This window comes from Rhinichthys klamathensis, unplaced genomic scaffold (genome assembly GCF_029890125.1).
Source record: "Rhinichthys klamathensis goyatoka isolate OS25496 unplaced genomic scaffold, OSU_Roscu_1.1 h1tg000429l_1, whole genome shotgun sequence".
Lineage (NCBI taxonomy): Eukaryota > Metazoa > Chordata > Actinopteri > Cypriniformes > Leuciscidae > Rhinichthys > Rhinichthys klamathensis.
The window spans coordinates 1,227,816-1,249,189 of record NW_026606925.1 but is presented as its reverse complement, the minus strand read 5'-3'; the positions used below and the strand labels follow the sequence as shown (position 1 = coordinate 1,249,189).

At 39.6% G+C, this 21,374-nt stretch overlaps 1 protein-coding gene across 1 annotated transcript in view; it reads right to left on the bottom strand.

The window, feature by feature from the left end:
• Nucleotides 1-21,374, bottom strand: part of supt16h (SPT16 homolog, facilitates chromatin remodeling subunit) — a 41,290-nt gene that overhangs the window by 5,805 nt on the left and 14,111 nt on the right. The window contains exons 7-20 of the mRNA XM_056235690.1: nucleotides 19,738-19,910; nucleotides 19,313-19,403; nucleotides 19,130-19,203; nucleotides 12,390-12,502; nucleotides 12,233-12,298; nucleotides 11,202-11,300; nucleotides 10,532-10,647; nucleotides 9,786-9,939; nucleotides 9,365-9,492; nucleotides 8,066-8,328; nucleotides 7,490-7,608; nucleotides 6,328-6,566; nucleotides 5,924-5,999; nucleotides 2,851-3,020 (exon numbers count right to left, since the gene is read on the bottom strand). Coding sequence (XP_056091665.1) covers nucleotides 2,851-3,020; nucleotides 5,924-5,999; nucleotides 6,328-6,566; nucleotides 7,490-7,608; nucleotides 8,066-8,328; nucleotides 9,365-9,492; nucleotides 9,786-9,939; nucleotides 10,532-10,647; nucleotides 11,202-11,300; nucleotides 12,233-12,298; nucleotides 12,390-12,502; nucleotides 19,130-19,203; nucleotides 19,313-19,403; nucleotides 19,738-19,910 — 1,881 coding nt within the window. The remainder of the gene's footprint in view (nucleotides 1-2,850; nucleotides 3,021-5,923; nucleotides 6,000-6,327; nucleotides 6,567-7,489; nucleotides 7,609-8,065; nucleotides 8,329-9,364; nucleotides 9,493-9,785; nucleotides 9,940-10,531; nucleotides 10,648-11,201; nucleotides 11,301-12,232; nucleotides 12,299-12,389; nucleotides 12,503-19,129; nucleotides 19,204-19,312; nucleotides 19,404-19,737; nucleotides 19,911-21,374) is intronic.

Sequence of the window (21,374 nt, the reverse complement as noted above, 5' to 3'; positions counted from 1 at the left end):
CTCTGCAAATACTCAGTCAAACAGTTATACAGGCACACAGGCATGAGGCCTGAATTATCTTTTAAATTAAGTAATTTATATAAAAAACAAATTTTCTCATTTTATGTAATCTGTACGAAAAGAGAGAGATGATAGTCGTTCTCGTCTCAGCTAATTAAAGTTAATTTGACCACGCCCACGGAGCGCGCGCTCTATTCAAACACAAACGCTCTGAGGCGATCCACGCCCACATCAGCTGGATAACCACCGAAAGAGACTCAGATTTACGACGCTGTGAGGAATAATACTATCTTAATAATAATCCTGGAAAAAATTACCTCAGAAGTAGGCTACAGGTAGTTTCATTTGGAGGAGCAACGGATCCAGCCGAGGAAATAGGTACATTCTTTATTTTCAAGTGCTTTGTGCTAATCGCGATATGAAATAGTGTCTGTAAACAAAAAGACTGTTTGAATCGCGTTTTTGTGTGTGAATGAATGAACAGCTTTTACCTAACTATATTCCAATACTGAGATGAGTAAAAGTAGACTGAAATATGTTGAAATTAAATATTTTTGTATAAGCAACGTATTAAACTGCAAATTAACATTTATATGTCCTAATCATAAAAACGATATGTTACATATGAAAGACAAGATGTCGTATTATAGTGTTTGTTCGATTGTAGGCTATATTCAAACTAATTAATCCGCAACTGTGAAATATGTATGATAAAATGTATACTTTAGTATATACAAAGAAAGATTACATTTGAAATTTAGTTACAATTTTAATTGTTGTTGTAATTGTAACCTTTTTATTAAAATAGCAAAAAATATATGTAGGCTACATATAAATAAATCTTAGGAAAATCTTAAAAGCTCAATAAACCTCCTCTTTAAATTATTTGTATTGTGTTTTATTAGTGACACATTTGGGATATATTCCCAAACTTTCTGTAAAAACAGTATGAGAATTAACTGCACAATTACTAGAAATGTTTAGATTTGATATTATACAATTTGCAAGCACAACTTGAAAAATAAATAAATAATTGGAACTGTGAACCTCTATTATAATCTATTGTTTTATGTGAATGATAAGGCAGGATGATTTTCAGATCATTTTGAAGAAAAAACTCTAGGCGACAACATCCATTAGTCAAAAGTCTTGTGGACACATACACTCACCGGCCACTTTATTAGGTACCCCATGCTAGTAACGGGTTGGACCCCCTTTTGCCTTCAGAACTGCCTCAATTCTTCGTGGCATAGATTCAACAAGGTGCTGGAAGCATTCCTCAGGGAGTTTGGTCCATATTGACATGATGGCATCACACAGTTGCCGCAGATTTGTCGGCTGCACATCCATGATGCGAATCTCCCGTTCCACCACATCCCAAAGATGCTCTATTGGGTTGAGATCTGGTGACTGTGGAGGCCATTTTAGTACAGTGAACTCATTGTCATGTTCAAGAAACCAATTTGAAATGATTAGAGCTTTGTGACATGGTGGAAGTAGCCATCAGAGGATGGGTACATGGTGGCCATAAAGGGATGGACATGGTCAGAAACAATGCTCAGGTAGGCCGTGGCATTTAAACGATGCCCAATTGGCACTAAGGGGCCTAAAGTGTGCCAGGAAAACATCCCCCACACCATTACACCACCACCACCAGCCTGCACAGTGGTAACAAGGCATGATGGTTCCATGTTCTCATTCTGTTTACGCCAAATTCTGACTCTACCATCTGAATGTCTCAACAGAAATCGAGACTCATCAGACCAGGCAACATTTTTCCAGTCTTCAACTGTTCAATTTTGGTGAGCTCTTGCAAATTGTAGCCTCTTTTTCCTATTTGTAGTGGAGATGAGTGGTACCCGGTGGAGTCTTCTGCTGTTGTAGCCCATCCGCCTCAAGGTTGTGCGTGTTGTGGCTTCACAAATGCTTTGCTGCATACCTCGGTTGTAACGAGTGGTTATTTCAGTCACTGTTGCCCTTCTATCAGCTCGAACCAGTCTGGCCATTCTCCTCTGACCTCTGGCATCAACAAGGCATTTCCGCCCACAGAACTGCCGCTCACTGGATGTTTTTTCTTTTTCGGACCATTCTCTGTAAACCCTAGAGATGGTTGTGCGTGAAAATCCCAGTAGATTAGCAGTTTCTGAAATACTCAGACCAGCCCTTCTGGCACCAACAATCATGCCACGTTCAAAGTCACTCAAATCAACGTTCTTCCCCATACTGATGCTTGGTTTGAACTGCAGGAGATTGTCTTGACCATGTCTACATGCCTAAATGCACTGAGTTGCCGCCATGTGATTGGCTGCTTAGAAATTAAGTGTTAACGAGCAGTTGGACAGGTGTACCTAATAAAGTGGCCGGTGAGTGTATTTAGTATGTGTTTTGTGGCCTTATTTCAGAAACTTTAATTTTTAGTTTTTTCAATAACCACGCATAAACAATATTCTCTCAAAAATACAAACATGTACATACATGTTGCTCACATATTATGGTAGCCCTGTTTGTGCTAAATAGAGTGTAATTACACCTGTGCCATTAATATGTTTATAAGCAACTGAAAAAAGCACAAATGTCAGGGCATGTCAAAACATCTCAAGGACCCCAAAAACACCTTGGTCCCCAGAGGGTTAATAAACTGGCAACTCTCTGCTGTCTCAGACGACGACATCACTTCCTGTCGGCCACCGTAAGTTCTGTTGAGTGCAATTCGCAACCTCACCACTAGATGCTGTTCAAATTTACACACTGCACCTTTAAAGATAGTCAATAACATGAAAACAACTGCAGCAATTAAACATTTATTTTCCATGTACATCCATGGCGACACATCACTAGTTACAATCTTACTTGAGCCACTCTTTGATGGGATCCAGAGAGTTGACGGGCACGGCGTTGATCATGGTGACTTTCTTGTTGTAGTCTTTATAAACGATGACCACGTCGAAGTTCTTGAGGTGGAACTGGACTCGCTCGAAGTGAACCAGCTCTACCTCGTCGAGCGTCACCACGAACGGAGGCTGCGGGAGAGAGTCGGCCGTGAGAACGGGTGTGTGTGACTGTGTGTGGGTGTGTGTGTGACTGTGTGTAGGGTGCGTGTATGTATATATATATATATTAGTGCTGGGCGGTTATCGGCGTTAACGTGCTGCGTTAACGTGAGACTCTTATCGGGCGATAAAAAAAATATCGCCGTTAATCAAAGTTGGGTTGGGATCATAAATAGCTTTTTCGAATATCGTTATATTTTCGCGCAATTCTAATGTGTAGTATGACGCCGCGCCTACTGTCACAGATCGCGCAGTAGGGTATTTTCCTGTCAGGGACACAAGGTGTACTTTTACTTTGTTACGTTGGGCGACGTTCCTCTCGTTACTTTATTTTAATGCAATACGTTGTTAAATGAGTTTATTCCAAGCGCGCTGTGTCCTTGTATGGGCATGAGCGATGCTCATTTACAAATGAATCACTCTTTTGAGTCGATTCTGTTCAAAGACTTCATCAAACAAGTTGTCAGATGATCTGTCTAAATCGGTTCGCGAATCAGTTGATCTGTTCAGTTCCTCGCGCACTGAATCGTCTGAAGCGCTTTCAATTCACACTCGGAGTCGAAACAGGAAGATTTAAGAGCATCAAGAGCGTTGGATGAAGTGGCCGATCTACAGTCTAGTCTAGTGAATACAAATCTGCAAATGCATCATATTTTTGCCAGCGATGAAGATCTTTATTAGTTGAACATCTTCGTAAGCTGTCTGTGAATGAATGATTCCACAGGACGATACATTCGATTTCATTTCATTCAGGTAATACATTGTGTGTGTATTGCGCGTGTATTGCACAGTGGCATAATCACACGAATAGTTTACATTGATTGAAACTAATTTGTTTAAAAATGAGGCTATTGCAGTAACAAGGCAGGTTCACATAAAATTCTTATGACATATGACATTATTTTTTGATCTAACGAGCATTGGCGATGCAAAAACGGACTGTCGTGCGTATTGTTTTTCTTCTTCTTCCAATTAGCCTACTATGTTAAAAAAAAAGGACGAAAACATGTTACTTGTTCAATTAATAAACAGTTTGTTTGATGACAAATCGCTAAAGATGAAATTGGCCTCCCTTTCTGTCATTGCGTTTTTTTTTTAAACGATATTCGACTTTTGCTCCTCGATTGTCGAATGGCATTTTTGGCAGAAATGCACATCCCTACGCGAGGCAAACTATTCTCAAAGACTTACTTTTAGTCATTATTTGGGTAGTAGCACACATATTCTGAATGCCTTCGGGAGAATTCAAATGAGCCATTTTAATCTAGATTAATCTAGATTAATTTCAATATTAATCTAGATTAATCTAGATTAAAAAAATTAATCTATGCCCACCTCTAATATATATATATATTAGGGCTGTCAAATGATTAATCGCGATTAATCGCATCCAAAATAAAAGTTTGTGTTTACATAATATATGTGTGTGTAGTGTGTATAATTATTTTGTATATATAAATACACACACATGCATGTATATATTTAAGAAATATTTGCATGTATATATTTTATATATATTTATACATAATTAATATTATATATAAATATAAATATTCTATATATTAATAACACATTTTTCTTAAATATATACATGCATGTGTGTGTATTTATATATACAAAATAATTATACACACTACACACACATATATTATGTAAACACAAACTTTTATTTTGGATGCGATTAATCGTTTGACAGCCCTAATATATATATATATATATATATATATATATATATATATATATATATATATATATATATATATATATATATATATATGAAAAATGATCGGAACCATGAATGTTGAGATCCGCTCCACTAGTATGGGTGTGTGTGGGTGTGTGGCGATCCCACTAGTATGGGTGTGTGTGGGTGTGTGGCGATCCGCTCCACTAGTATGGGTGTGTGTGGGTGTGTGGCGATCCGCTCCACTAGTATGGGTGTGTGTGGGTGTGTGGCGATCCGCTCCACCACTAGTATGGGTGTGTGTGGGTGTGTGGCGATCCGCTCCACCACTAGTATGGGTGTGTGTGGGTGTGTGGCGATCCGCTCCACCACTAGTATGGGTGTGTGTGGGTGTGTGTGGCGATCCGCTCCACTAGTATGGGTGTGTGTGGGTGTGTGTGGCGATCCGCTCCACTAGTATGGGTGTGTGTGGGTGTGTGGCGATCCGCTCCACTAGTATGGGTGTGTGGCGATCCGCTCCACTAGTATGGGTGTGTGTGGCGATCCGCTCCACCACTAGTATGGGTGTGTGTGGGTGTGTGTGGCGATCCGCTCCACTAGTATGGGTGTGTGTGGGTGTGTGTGGCGATCCGCTCCACTAGTATGGGTGTGTGTGGGTGTGTGTGGCGATCCGCTCCACTAGTATGGGTGTGTGTGGGTGTGTGGCGATCCGCTCCACCACTAGTATGGGTGTGTGTGGCGATCCGCTCCACTAGTATGGGTGTGTGTGGGTGTGTGGCGATCCGCTCCACTAGTATGGGTGTGTGTGGGTGTGTGTGGCGATCCGCTCCACTAGTATGGGTGTGTGTGGCGATCCGCTCCACTAGTATGGGTGTGTGGCGATCCGCTCCACTAGTATGGGTGTGTGTGGATGTGTGTGGCGATCCGCTCCACTAGTATGGGTGTGTGTGGGTGTGTGGCGATCCGCTCCACTAGTATGGGTGTGTGTGGGTGTGTGGCGATCCGCTCCACTAGTATGGGTGTGTGTGGGTGTGTGGCGATCCGCTCCACTAGTATGGGTGTGTGGCGATCCGCTCCACTAGTATGGGTGTGTGTGGATGTGTGTGGCGATCCGCTCCACTAGTATGGGTGTGTGGCGATCCGCTCCACTAGTATGGGTGTGTGTGGATGTGTGTGGCGAGACACTCACCCACTCGGTGACGTTGCAGAGCGAGCTGGAAGTGGGCTGCAGTAAACAGGTGCTCCTGTAGGGGGCGCCCTGAAACCTGAAACATTTTGCGTTAAGCAAAAAAACAACAAAAAAAACACATTAAGCAAAAAAACCTAGTTTGTTTTAACCCCCCACAAAACGTAATATGTTTTGCGTTAACTCAAAATACTTTGCATTTCCCCAATAGTCCATTCATAAAACTTTTGCGATAACTAACTTTGTTCGTTCACAAGTTTTGCATTTCCCCAAGAAAAATTGTATTGGTGTAAAAAAAACACCTTCACTCACAAAAGTGAGTCATTGTTTGATTGAAATCTTATGTGTGTACGGGGACATGGAAGCATGCTTGACGCGGTTACATGGAGCTTCATTGACTCGCTCACCCGAGGTCTCTGAAGGGAACCTCGAACTCCAGCTCTTCCTTGGTGAGGGACTCCACCTTCTCGATGAAGTTCTTGAAGGCGGATTTGAGCTTGTGTCTCATCTCTCGCTCCATCTGTTCTGCGTAGAGGTCGTCGCGGTCGTGCATGTGCTGGTGTTTGCCCAGGTCTGTCGTGATCTCGCCCACCTCTGTGTAGAACTGCACGTCTGTGTGCCGCTTCTTACCGAACATGATGGCGTTCTACGACACACACAAAACTGCGTTACATTCAGTCCATGAGAGACGGGAGGAAAACGAACACACAATATAAGACTAAGTAAAAAGAACACAGAAAATATAAAAAATTCTTAATACAGAAAATATTAAAAATAATTAAAAATAACAGAAAAAAAATAAAATAATTTAAAATACAAAGAATATACAAAATTAAAAATACAGAAAATATAAATAACAATTAAAAAGAAAAGAAAATATAAAAAAAATCTTAAATATATTACAGAAAATATAATTAAAAAAAAAGAAAATATAGAAAATTCTTAAATTCAGAATATTAAAAAATGACAAATACAGAAAATATAAAAAAGAATTCAAAATAACAGAAAATATAAAAAATGTATTAAAAAAAACACAGAAAATATTAAAAATTCTTAATTCAGAATATATAAAATCTATTAAAAATAATACAGAAAATATAAAAGAATTAAAAAACACAGAAAATATAAAAAATAATTAAAAAGAACAGAAAATATTAAAAAAGAATTCAAACTATTACAGAAAATATAAAAAAGAATTCAAAATATTAAAGAAAATATAAAAGAATTCAAAATATTACAGAAAATATAAAAATAATAAAAAATAGACAATATAAAAAATTAAAAAGAACAGAAAATATAAAAATGATTAAAAATACAGAATATATAAAAATTAAAAATACAGAAAATATAAAAAATAATTAAAAAGAACAGAAAATATAAAATATATTTTCAATCAAAAATAATGCAGAAAATATAAAAAAAATTAAGAATACAGAAAATATGAAATATAATATAAAAAAATACATAAAATAAAAAAAGAATACAGAAAATATAAAAATACAGAATATAAAAATAATTACACATGAATAAAAACTGCAACAGTATTTCAGTGACAGTAAAATGGCGCACCTTGAGATGGAAGTGCAGCACAATGATCATCTCGCCGTCGCAGGGCTGGAACACGGCGTGCTTGATGTTGTTGTAAAGGATGTCGACTTTATCTCCGCGTACTGACGTGAAGCGGAAACCTGGAGACAAGCCAAGACAGGCAGTCTTTTCAGATTGAGGAACTTTATTTGATAGAGATTTATTGAATAGTTTGTTAGAAGACAATTATTGCAATTAATAGGTTACAATTGCGATACTACCTGCGCAAATATACAATCCAGGGCCGCACGATATTGGAAATAAAATCACGATATTTTGTTTTTCTGTTTAGATATTTACATTAGTAAAACTCAATGTGTGGCTTTTGCACTTTTTAAAGTACACTTTTACACATAAATACCCTGATTTAGGGTTTTATTTAGTTATAATAAAAAAAAATATATAATTGAATTTATCCGATTAATCGAAAAATAATCGTCCGATTAATCGATTGTCAAAATAATCGCTAGTTGCAGCCCTAAATGTCACATAGACCTAGGATGACTTGAGGGAGAGTAAATTCTTGGGTGAGCTACCGCTAGAGCCGGACCCTCTCACCGTTGGTGTGCGCCTCGAGCGAGCCCTGCATCCGCTTCTGGGCGATGTTGGGCCGGATGTAGAGGTCTTTGAGTTTGGGGTTGCTGCGGTTGAGGTTGATGACGAGCGAGTCCTGCTTGACGATGCCCTCCTTCTCCTTCTCCTCCGCCTCGCGGGTCTTGTAGCGCTTCTGCACCTCCTTGATGATGCGGAAGGCGTTCTGCAGGTTTGTGGAGGGAACCGAGTGATCGCCCGGGGATTTCAGGTTAGACGCGCGGTACGTGCTAAAAGAGGAAAAGAACCGCGTGTTAGAGTGAAGCTTCAATGTTGTTGGTAAGGTCATGCATAAAGTCAAGTCACCTTTATTTAATAAACTTGGATCTAATAAACTTGGTACTGCATGTATTGACTGTATGATGATGACACCTATTGACTCGTAGGCTACGATTAGTATAGTATAGTAGTTCTGCTTGTTAACAGCAGGTGTTCATCACTAATGTCTAGTCGCCTTCATTTATACAGCGCTTTGAACAAGTTAGTATAGAAGTTCTGCTTGTTAACAGCAGGTGTTCATCACTAATGGCAAGTCACCTTTATTTATACAGCGCTTTAACAATACAGACTGTTTCAAAGCAGCTTTACAGAGATAATAGGATATTAAAGTATCCTTTTAATCCTTTTCTTTTAATTAGCACAGGTTTTGTATTTATTTTTGGAACTGATTGATAGTAGGATTAATTGTTTAACGCAAAAGTGAAACCCAGAACAACAAAAAAAGGCCATTATTTTTGCATTGAACTGCGCGCAGCAAATAATCTTAAAGTCCCTCTGTGGTGCTTTTAATGTTGTTTATGTGTCTATGTGGTGTTATTAATATGCTTTAAGACACACCATGTGTAAGTTCATAAGTCGACAGCATTGCTGAGTATTTTCTGCTTAAAACTGCAGTGAACCAAAGACAGTCTCAAAAACACGGTGTGAAATCGCTGGTGTTTCTGACGTCACAAACGACCTTGTAACCAATCAGATCAACATGTGATCGTCAACCAGTGGATCTCTGAGCTGAGTGAGTGAGTGGAGGCGGGGCTCATTTGCATATTCATAGAACCACGCATACTAAATGAGGCAAGGGTGTCGACTTACATGCAAGATATTTTTTCAAGAAAAAAACGTTTAAATGTGTCATTTTGGTGATTAAAGATGAGTTATAAGGGATAAAACTGACTACAGGGGGACTTTAAATGATTTAAAGCAATTTTTACACATTGTGTTTCATGAATCAGGCCCAACGATGGACTTCAACATCATGAAATCTCTTACATCTCTTTGACAAACGTGGCCTCGGGGTTTGGGAAGATGTTGCCCTCGTGACGCCCCAGCGAACTGCCCGGCACGAAGAAGTTTATCCTCAGATAGGTGTAGTCTCCTTCCACTGACATACTGATGTTCTGCACACACACACACACACACACACACGAGAGAGAGACTCAGATGAGGCCAAAACACGGGCCAGACTCAATCTTCTTAAGCAAAAACATTAATTAATATTAACTAAGATTAATAAATGCTGAAGTATTGTTCAGCATATCCTCAGTTAGCTTGGCAGTTCATGTTAACTAATGTTAACTACTGCACCTTATTGTAAAGTCTAACCAATATATCATATGTTCTCAGGAATATTTGGTGAATCTGGCTCCCGATTGTCAGATATACATCAGCGAGAGCGCCGAGGTTCGCTTACCTTGATGGTGGCGATGTGAAAAGGCGTAGCGATGCCAAACACGGGCATGATGACCGTCTCGTACTTCTTATCGATGTAGATCTTCATGTCTCTGATGTCCTTCTCCCGGGGCATCTGGGAAACGTTCTTATACGACACATTGGACTTTCTGGCTCTGAAGGGGGACATTAAGAGAGAAGAGCGTTTGCATCGATGCTGGTTGTATTAAAGTTCATTACATGACATTCAGATTCAACATTATAATAGAAAACATTTTATAAAAATCAACTTAAAAAAAAAAAAAATGAAAAATATTATTTAAACCTTCAACCTTCCTTTGGGTCATTTTGACCCGAAACACTTTTTTTTTTTAAAAAGTTACTTTTTTTGTTTTGTGAAACTTAAAAAAGTAGCAAATGCTACGATATGTTTTTGTGAATATTATTGTTACTTGTTCATCACTGTGTCAGTGTTTTATTCGCTGACTTTAGCAGCTTCTTATCATGAAGAACAACACAGTGACGAAACGCGTTTGTCCGCTCAGGGCCACCGTAGAAACATGTGGATGTGAGCGGACCCGCGGTGTGTGTAGAGATGCTCATTCTAAGCTAATAAAAACACAACGGTTCATTATGTAAGGTCTTTACACACCACTGAAAACAGTTATGTATATGATATTGCATTTCTGTCAACAGATCCTCCTAAATATTACACACTGCACCTTTATAGAAGCACGCGTGTGTGTGTGTGTGTGTTGTAAATCTCACTTCTGGATCTGCTGTCCTCCCTTCTGCTCCGTCAGTCGCCGCTTGGCCTCCTCGTTCACCTGATTGGCCAGTTCCTTCTGATGGGCCCGCCTCTTTTCCTCAGCCGTCATCTCATTCTGACCAATCAGAACACAGCGAACGTGAGCGCACACACAACACACAGGTGAATATACAGTCACAGCAAAACCGATTCAGACACCAGATATACTTTGTGATATTGTTTCGCTAGTGGGATCAGGACACTATAGTTCATGAGTGTGAGTGAGGAGAGCAAAATAAAGTAAACTGTGACACATTACACCCAACAATTAATATAAAAATTTGATTCCGCCACTTTGAGCTGATCATGTTCGGCTGAAGTGTGTTTTCCGTAATTGCTAATGCTCTTTTTACACACAGACTGAACAACATGAAGCATTGCTTGGTCACTGGTTGAGCTAAACTGGTATTATCTAATTGTGTAGTTAAATTTAACAGCTGACAGATATTCAACATAATTCATGTGTGAGAGTCTAACAGAAGGACGGACAAAACCAGTCAAATATCCACTGAGTTCTGCTCATATTTCATTACCGTTGTCTAAACTATAGCGAATAAACTGTGATAATGTGAGAGATGTTGAAGGAGTCTGAATAGATGATGGTTATGATTAATAAACAGAAGTAAATACCCTGGTTCTGTCGGTCAGCAGGGCGGCGCCACGAGCTCCTTTTCCCAGCAGCTCGTCGGCATTATTATCCTCTTCATCGTCATCATCTTCGTCATCGTTCTAGAAACGCAGACAGAAAACAGTTCAAGTTCTTTCCCATCTTCATTTCTCAGCCCTCTGAAGCTGTTCCAATACAAAGTTGAAAATTAAACTTTTAATATGGCATTAAATAACGGATTTCACATCTTGGCGTTTTTCCATCATCGCAAAATTTGGTCCCACTTCATATTAAGTGGCTTTAAGTACATCGAACAATTGTTCGATATGGAATTTGAAAGAATGGGAGGAATGTGCTTAAATTACTATTTATTTATTATTAAATAAATAGTAATTTTTAAAAAATAACTCAAGAAATTGCATTAAAAAATGAAAGTGAAAATAAAAAAATGCAATAAAATAAGCTTTCTGGACAAAAAAGAAAATATATATATATATATATATAATTTTAGGGCTTCGGGGCATTTTGTGTTACAAAGTGCGAGGGAAGGATGCAGGTTTAATGTAATTGTGAGAAAAGTTAGTTTTTCTATCTGGTTCCATCTCACAAAATAAGTCCTTCAAAGTTTGCCATGATAAAAATCATCGTCTCATGGAATTAAAAATCGGCATAATTCAATAAAAGAAAACCTTGTTTACTCTTCTTATTGTGTTGATGCTGTATTGTGAAACACGTGTGCTGTTATTCAGGGAAGGTCAACGGTGTCATTACAAATGTAGTTACAAAAATCAATTACAGCTGTAATTACATGCATGTTTTTACATTGTACTTATATTTTGAAAAAATACCTGCATGTACACAATAAGTCCATTGTATCAAATTATTCATTTCGATGTTAGTACATAGTAGTTAAAGCCACTTAATATAAAGTGGGACCCAAAATATGACTACAAATGCATGGATGGAAGCATATCTATCAGTCAATCGAGCAAGATTTTGTTTTTGACATGCATTCATGTGGAGTGGGAACGAACACGCAGGAGACGGACGTTACCTTGAGGAAAATCCCAACGTTTTTAATCTTCTTCTTCACCGGGGTGAGGATGGTGGCTTGATCCTCCTGTGGACGAACACACGGTTACAGGAACGTTTGATAGCGATTCGCTCACTTCATCCCGGGTAACAATAAACAGGTGAGGAGCATCACCCACCTCATTGATCTGGATGGAGTCTCCGATGAAGAGGGCGTATTTCTTCTGCTCGTCTTTCTTCCCTTCTTTGTTGATCAGATCAGCAAGTCCCAGACTGACACTGAAAACCATCCCTTCACAAACACACAGGCGTCAGTTAGCGAGTCTCAGAGTGAAGCGCTCACGATTCAGGGTCTCAGAGCAAACATGCGTTTGTGACGGTGGATGCCGCGTCTCAAACTTGCGATGAGAAACTCTTATAAACAGGCTGTTGTCAACAAAAGAGAAGTTAAAGGCTTCTGGCAAATAAGCTAAATGGTTTAATGTCTTAAAATTAATAAATTAAGACAACCATTAGTATGGAAATCTACAGGTTACAGTAAAAAGTATGTAACTAATAATATAAATTAATCAATATTATGAATGAATTGATTGAATTAATGAATAAATGGATGAACAGACAGAAAGATGGATAAACTAATGATGGATGGATTTATTTATATGTCCCCATTTATTCATTTTTTTAGTGCTGCACAATATAACCAAAAACTGATTTATTTATATATATATTTTTTTCTCAATATAAGAACATAATATTAATAATTTAATTTTACAGACAAACTGTAGATAATAATCAAAAACCATTTTTAATCAGAAGAATTGCTATTAGAGTTTTTGATACACAAACAAAAACTGTACATTTTGAACATTACACACAATAATACACTTGTCAAACAGCATCATGAATCATAAAAAAAATGCTAAATTAATACAATTTAATTACAGGAACAAATTATTTGTTAATATTTTAATGACAATGCAAACTAGTAAGGGTGCTCCGATCAGGACCTCAGGAAGCAGAATCTGCGGATCACCGATACCGCTCTATTAGAGTTATTTATAGAGACATACATTCACTCCTGAAGACGGGGGAATCTCTCCTTATGGGACTCTTGCGGGGGGATTTTTTATAGGGATTTTTATATAATTATCTCACCTAAATGCTTAAAGGGGTGGTTGATTATGATTTCAACCTTCTAGCTTTAGTTAGTGTGTAATGTGGCTGTAGTTGGTGTGTGTGTGTGTGTGTAATGTGGCTGTAGTTAGTGTGTAACGTGGCTGTAGTTGGTGTGTAATGTGGCTGTAGTTAGTGTGTGTGTGTGTGTAATGTGGCTGTAGTTAGTGTGTAATGTGGCTGTAGTTAGTGTGTGTGTGTGTGTGTAATGTGGCTGTAGTTAGTGTGTAACGTGGCTGTAGTTGGTGTGTAATGTGGCTGTAGTTGGTGTGTAATGTGGCTGTAGTTAGTGTGTGTGTGTGTGTAATGTGGCTGTAGTTAGTGTGTAATGTGGCTGTAGTTAGAGTGTAATGTGGCTGTAGTTAGAGTGTAATGTGGCTGTAGTTAGAGTGTGTGTGTGTGTGTGTGTAATGTGGCTGTAGTTAGAGTGTAATGTGGCTGTAGTTAGTGTGTGTGTGTGTGTGTAATGTGGCTGTAGTTAGTGTGTAATGTGGCTGTAGTTAGTGTGTAATGTGGCTGTAGTTGGTGTGTAATGTGGCTGTAGTTGGTGTGTAATGTGGCTGTAGTTGGTGTGTAATGTGGCTGTAGTTAGTGTGTAATGTGGCTGTAGTTAGTGTGTGTGTGTGTGTGTAATGTGGCTGTAGTTAGTGTGTAATGTGGCTGTAGTTAGAGTGTAATGTGGCTGTAGTTAGAGTGTAATGTGGCTGTAGTTAGAGTGTGTGTGTGTGTGTGTGTAATGTGGCTGTAGTTAGTGTGTAATGTGGCTGTAGTTAGAGTGTAATGTGGCTGTAGTTAGAGTGTAATGTGGCTGTAGTTAGAGTGTGTGTGTGTGTGTAATGTGGCTGTAGTTAGTGTGTAATGTGGCTGTAGTTAGAGTGTAATGTGGCTGTAGTTAGTGTGTGTGTGTGTAATGTGGCTGTAGTTAGTGTGTAATGTGGCTGTAGTTAGTGTGTGTGTGTGTAATGTGGCTGTAGTTAGTGTGTAATGTGGCTGTAGTTAGTGTGTAATGTGGCTGTAGTTAGAGTGTGTGTGTGTGTGTGTGTAATGTGGCTGTAGTTAGTGTGTGTGTGTGTAATGTGGCTGTAGTTAGTGTGTAATGTGGCTGTAGTTAGTGTGTAATGTGGCTGTAGTTAGAGTGTGTGTGTGTGTAATGTGGCTGTAGTTAGTGTGTAATGTGGCTGTAGTTAGAGTGTAATGTGGCTGTAGTTAGTGTGTGTGTGTGTAATGTGGCTGTAGTTAGTGTGTAATGTGGCTGTAGTTAGTGTGTGTGTGTGTAATGTGGCTGTAGTTAGTGTGTAATGTGGCTGTAGTTAGAGTGTAATGTGGCTGTAGTTAGTGTGTAATGTGGCTGTAGTTAGTGTGTAATGTGGCTGTAGTTAGTGTGTAATGTGGCTGTAGTTAGAGTGTAATGTGGCTGTAGTTAGTGTGTAATGTGGCTGTAGTTAGTGTGTAATGTGGCTGTAGTTAGAGTGTAATGTGGCTGTAGTTAGAGTGTAATGTGGCTGTAGAGTGTAATGTGGCTGTAGTTAGAGTGTAATGTGGCTGTAGAGTGTAATGTGGCTGTAGTTAGTGTGTAATGTGGCTGTAGTTAGTGTGTAATGTGGCTGTAGTTAGAGTGTAATGTGGCTGTAGAGTGTAATGTGGCTGTAGTTAGTGTGTAATGTGGCTGTAGTTAGAGTGTGTGTGTGTGTAATGTGGCTGTAGTTAGTGTGTAATGTGGCTGTAGTTAGAGTGTAATGTGGCTGTAGTTAGTGTGTGTGTGTGTAATGTGGCTGTAGTTAGTGTGTAATGTGGCTGTAGTTAGTGTGTGTGTGTGTAATGTGGCTGTAGTTAGTGTGTAATGTGGCTGTAGTTAGTGTGTGTGTGTGTAATGTGGCTGTAGTTAGTGTGTGTGTGTGTAATGTGGCTGTAGTTAGTGTGTAATGTGGCTGTAGTTAGTGTGTGTGTGTGTAATGTGGCTGTAGTTAGTGTGTAATGTGGCTGTAGTTAGTGTGTAATGTGGCTGTAGTTAGAGTGTGTGTGTGTAATGTGGCTGTAGTTAGTGTGTGTGTGTAATGTGGCTGTAGTTAGTGTGTAATGTGGCTGTAGTTAGTGTGTAATGTGGCTGTAGTTAGAGTGTGTGTGTGTGTAATGTGGCTGTAGTTAGTGTGTAATGTGGCTGTAGTTAGAGTGTAATGTGGCTGTAGTTAGTGTGTGTGTGTGTAATGTGGCTGTAGTTAGTGTGTAATGTGGCTGTAGTTAGTGTGTGTGTGTGTAATGTGGCTGTAGTTAGTGTGTAATGTGGCCGTAGTTAGTGTGTAATGTGGCCGTAGTTGGTGTGTAATGTGGCCGTAGTTGGTGTGTAATGTGGCCGTAGTTGGTGTGTAATGTGGCCGTAGTTGGTGTGTAATGTGGCCGTAGTTGGTGTGTAATGTGGCTGTAGTTGGTGTGTAATGTGGCTGTAGTTGGTGTGTAATGTGGCTGTAGTTGGTGTGTAATGTGGCTGTAGTTGGTGTGTAATGTGGCTGTAGTTGGTGTGTAATGTGGCTGTAGTTGGTGTGTAATGTGGCTGTAGTTGGTGTGTAATGTGGCTGTAGTTGGTGTGTAATGTGGCTGTAGTTGGTGTGTAATGTGGCTGTAGTTGGTGTGTAATGTGGCTGTAGTTGGTGTGTAATGTGGCTGTAGTTGGTGTGTAATGTGGCTGTAGTTGGTGTGTAATGTGGCTGTAGTTGGTGTGTAATGTGGCTGTAGTTGGTGTGTAATGTGGCTGTAGTTGGTGTGTAATGTGGCTGTAGTTGGTGTGTAATGTGGCTGTAGTTGGTGTGTAATGTGGCTGTAGTTGGTGTGTAATGTGGCTGTAGTTAGTGTGTAATGTGGCTGTAGTTAGTGTGTAATGTGGCTGTAGTTAGAGTGTAATGTGGCTGTAGTTAGTGTGTAATGTGGCTGTAGTTAGTGTGTAATGTGGCTGTAGTTAGTGTGTAATGTGGCTGTAGTTAGAGTGTAATGTGGCTGTAGTTAGTGTGTAATGTGGCTGTAGTTAGTGTGTAATGTGGCTGTAGTTAGAGTGTAATGTGGCTGTAGTTAGAGTGTAATGTGGCTGTAGAGTGTAATGTGGCTGTAGTTAGAGTGTAATGTGGCTGTAGAGTGTAATGTGGCTGTAGTTAGTGTGTAATGTGGCTGTAGTTAGTGTGTAATGTGGCTGTAGTTAGAGTGTAATGTGGCTGTAGAGTGTAATGTGGCTGTAGTTAGTGTGTAATGTGGCTGTAGTTAGTGTGTAATGTGGCTGTAGTTAGTGTGTAATGTGGCTGTAGTTGGTGTGTAATGTGGCTGTAGTTAGTGTGTAATGTGGCTGTAGTTAGTGTGTAATGTGGCTGTAGTTGGTGTGTAATGTGGCTGTAGTTGGTGTGTAATGTGGCTGTAGTTGGTGTGTAATGTGGCTGTAGTTAGTGTGTAATGTGGCTGCAGTTAGTGTGTAATGTGGCTGTAGTTAGTGTGTAATGTGGCTGTAGTTAGAGTGTAATGTGGCTGTAGTTGGTGTGTAATGTGGCTGTAGTTAGTGTGTAATGTGGCTGTAGTTGGTGTGTAATGTGGCTGTAGTTAGTGTGTAATGTGGCTGCAGTTAGTGTGTAATGTGGCTGTAGTTAGTGTGTAATGTGGCTGTAGTTAGAGTGTAATGTGGCTGTAGAGTGTAATGTGGCTGTAGCTAGAGTGTAATGTGGCTGTAGTTAGAGTGTAATGTGGCTGTAGAGTGTAATGTGGCTGTAGCTAGAGTGTAATGTGGCTGTAGTTAGTGTGTAATGTGGCTGTAGAGTGTAATGTGGCTGTAGTTAGTGTGTAATGTGGCTGTAGAGTGTAATGTGGCTGTAGCTAGAGTGTAATGTGGCTGTAGTTAGTGTGTAATGTGGCTGTAGAGTGTAATGTGGCTGTAGTTAGTGTGTAATGTGGCTGTAGTTGGTGTGTAATGTGGCTGTAGTTAGTGTGTAATGTGGCTGTAGCTAGAGTGTAATGTGGCTGTAGCTAGAGTGTAATGTGGCTGTAGTTGGTGTGTAATGTGGCTGTAGTTAGAGTGTAATGTGGCTGTAGTTAGTGTGTAATGTGGCTGTAGCTAGAGTGTAATGTGGCTGTAGTTGGTGTGTAATGTGGCTGTAGTTAGTGTGTAATGTGGCTGTAGTTAGTGTGTAATGTGGCTGTAGTTAGTGTGTAATGTGGCTGTAGAGTGTAATGTGGCTGTAGTTGGTGTGTAATGTGGCTGTAGCTAGAGTGTAATGTGGCTGTAGTTGGTGTGTAATGTGGCTGTAGTTAGAGTGTAATGTGGCTGTAGTTGGTGTGTAATGTGGCTGCAGTTAGTGTGTAATGTGGCTGTAGTTAGTGTGTAATGTGGCTGTAGTTAGAGTGTAATGTGGCTGTAGTTGGTGTGTAATGTGGCTGTAGTTAGTGTGTAATGTGGCTGCAGTTAGTGTGTAATGTGGCTATAGTTAGTGTGTAATGTGGCTGTAGTTAGAGTGTAATGTGGCTGTAGTTAGAGTGTAATGTGGCTGTAGAGTGTAATGTGGCTGTAGCTAGAGTGTAATGTGGCTGTAGTTAGTGTGTAATGTGGCTGTTTGAGAATAAACAACATCTGCAAAGTTACGACGCTCAAAGTTCAAAGCAAAAGGAGAGATTTGCTTTTACAGAAATCACTTTAAGGACTACAACAAACAGCTGGTAGAACTACACGAGCTTCCTCCCGGGTTAGTGACATAAACCCTAAAATTTACATAAACCCCACCCCCGGAAGACGATTTATAGATTGACAGAATATGCTAATCAACGACTAGAAGATAACTACAGATCAGCAACATAAATTCATCAATTAACCATTTAGAAATGCTGTCACTTCTTGAGTCTCTCTATCATTGTCTGACTCCGGTTTGAACATAAAAGGCTAAAAGTTTTTTAAATGTTCAGTGTGTGTGTGAGGTAAAAGAACACAAGCTCTTGAAGCTCCGCCCCCTGTGCGGGAGCTGCAGCTCATTTGCATTTAAAGGGACTCACACAAAAACAGTGGGTTGCTGCTCATCCTCACAAAGTGACAATTTTAACATACTATATAAAAATATCTGTGGGGTATTTTGAGCAGAAACTTCACACACACACACACACACACACTGCACAAGCCTGATTTATAACTGTGAACTGAATTCACAAACAAGACAAGTAAACAGTCAGTAATAAAATAAGAACAAATAAGCAATTTACAAGCAGTAGCATAAATCAAATGTAATAGACCTAAAGCACTGTTTATTTATTCTGTATGTTTAACATTTGCATTGAGGGAAGAAATAGTAAAGAAATTTAATAAGGAATTAAATGTAAAAATTCTTCCCTGAATAAATTAAATGCAGATTAATCCTTACAATTAAGGTTACAAAAGTTAGTCACAGAGTGTCATTAATGTTAACCAAACAATAACAGACAGCAGGATTATTAGGCTGCTGTCACTTTAAGACCGAACGCACGGATCTAATATACTGTTACACATATTTCTACATGCATACTCATCAAAACGCTAATTTTGTACATGCCTGTGTGTGTTTGACCATTTTAGCGCAATTTGGTTTTGGTAGTGTTCGTTTTTGTGTCTTTATGCGTCTTCAGCATGAGATCGGTTTATGATCAAACTTCCCAAAGCGATTATCGGCTGGCCAATCGGAGCACCCCAACAAAATACTGTACAATACAGATAACTGGAAGCCTGATAAGTATTCACACACACACACACACTCACCTCTTTTCAGTTTGAACTGATTTTTTGCGTTCAGCACGAGCGATCCTTCCCTGAACTCAATCCCCATGGCGAACCTGCAGCACACACACGCGTCACACACCGAGGCCGTGACCGAGGCTCATTTCACACACATTTACAGTGGCAACAAACACACAACACATCCCGAGGGTTTCAGACACAAACCCGAGGTTTTTCGTGAGCTTGCTGACCAGGTCTGGTTTCTCTTTCTTGACGAAGTCCAGGACAGTGTTGTAGGCGTCACAGAGCTTCACACCTGATGCACACACACACACACAGATTATAACACTCCTCCACACACACACAAACATATACCGTATTTTCTGGAATATTTACACTACCAGTCAAAAGTTGAGATCGGTACGATTTTTAATGTTTTTAAATATTTATTTGATTTAAAAAAAAACAACTAATATTGTTCAATATTATGACATTTAAAAAACCTGTTTCTATTTTTAGATATTTTAAAATGTAATTTATTCCAGTGATCAAAGCTCAATTTTCAGCATCATTACTTTTTCAAAATAAATAAAAAATAAACAAATAAAATATAAATCTCTTTTATAAGCGTATCCCAGGGAGCGTCTCACCGTGCTTCAGCTCTTTCAGAAGCTCCTCCTCCACCTGCAACAGGAAGTTGTAGTTGTCCTGCATTTCCTGCGGCGGGTCGACCATGAGCGTCCGCACCAGGTTCGAGCAGTACGACTTGTAGCGGATCCCCATGGCGCACGTGATCGCCCCGAAGTGCATGTGGTTCTTATCGCTGAGAGAGAGAGAGGCACAGACGTTTAGCGCACTAGCGGAGCCAGAACAGAGAATAAGAAGAACTGCGTGTGCCACATTTAATCAGCCATTCACTTGTCCTGAAAAAAAACCCCAAAAAGGATGTAAATATAATTTATTCTAGGGCTGCACAATTAATCGCAATGAAACCGCACACGATTTGGCAGAGTTTCACACACACACACACACCACATATCCCTCTGAACACCAGTGTCTCACACACACACACACACACACACACACACACACCAAATATCCCTCTGAACACTAGAGGGCGTCTCTCACACACACACCAAATATCCCTCTGAACACCAGTGTCTCACACACACACACACACACACACACACACCAAATATCCCTCTGAACACTAGAGGGCGTCTCTCACACACACACCAAATATCCCTCTGAACACTAGAGCAGGGGTTCTCAAACATTTTGGAGCCAGGGACCCCTTACAGGGGAAAAACATTTTCAAGGACCCCCTCATATTTATAACAGTGACTGAGCCTAAAGTTAATGTGGGAGTGGTTAATGAAATATTTTGACACAAATAGTCTCCACCCAGGGTCATATGCAGGAATTTCTAAATAGCCTACTGAGGTCCCAAAAGTGAACTTGCTAGGGGGGTTCGGGGGCATGCCCCCCCCCCGAGGAATTTTAGATTTTCTTGATCTACACGTGCATTTTAAGGTGTTTTTAAGGCCAAAAATTGTACTTTTTTCTTGATATACCCAGAAAGAATGGAAGTGCAATGTGACAACATGTCCCATAGGTGGGGCACATGGTAACATGACCATATGACAGATTAAAATGTTATCTGATCTAATCAAACAAATATACAAGACAAACAAAAATATTTTCTCAATAAAATACAATTATTAACTTTTTCATATAAAATAATGGCATTTTAAAACAATTAAAAATAAACTAATTTTTGAGTTTGACAACGAACACACAGCTATACAACATAGTTCAAAACATATTCATTGTAACGCAGTGTGACAACATGACCCACTTGCACAACTGGGATTTACGTTGTGCCCCGCTATCCCCTATATTTCCTTTCCCGGTTGATACTTTGCAAACTGATTGTTTCTGTCGTTTGTTTAAAACTTCTATCTAAAACAGCTGTTTAGTTTAGCGGTTTACATCTTATCTCGCACTTTATGACCGAATAACTGAAGCGTCATGCGGAAATTCGCGCTCGGCTTGCAGCTTCTGTGAACATAAGCCCGCCTACTTTGATTTAATCTCCGACTCAAACATTTTGACATTGACGAGCGGTGTTAGTCTGCTGAAACCGCTCAGATGAGAAGGTCAGTTATCATCGCGATGTTTAATATCCTTGCAGCACCAAATTAGAGTTAATATTAGGCAATTATTTCACAACTTTCATTATACACATAGAAAAATTACAGAGGCCCGGACCTCAGGGACCTCAATT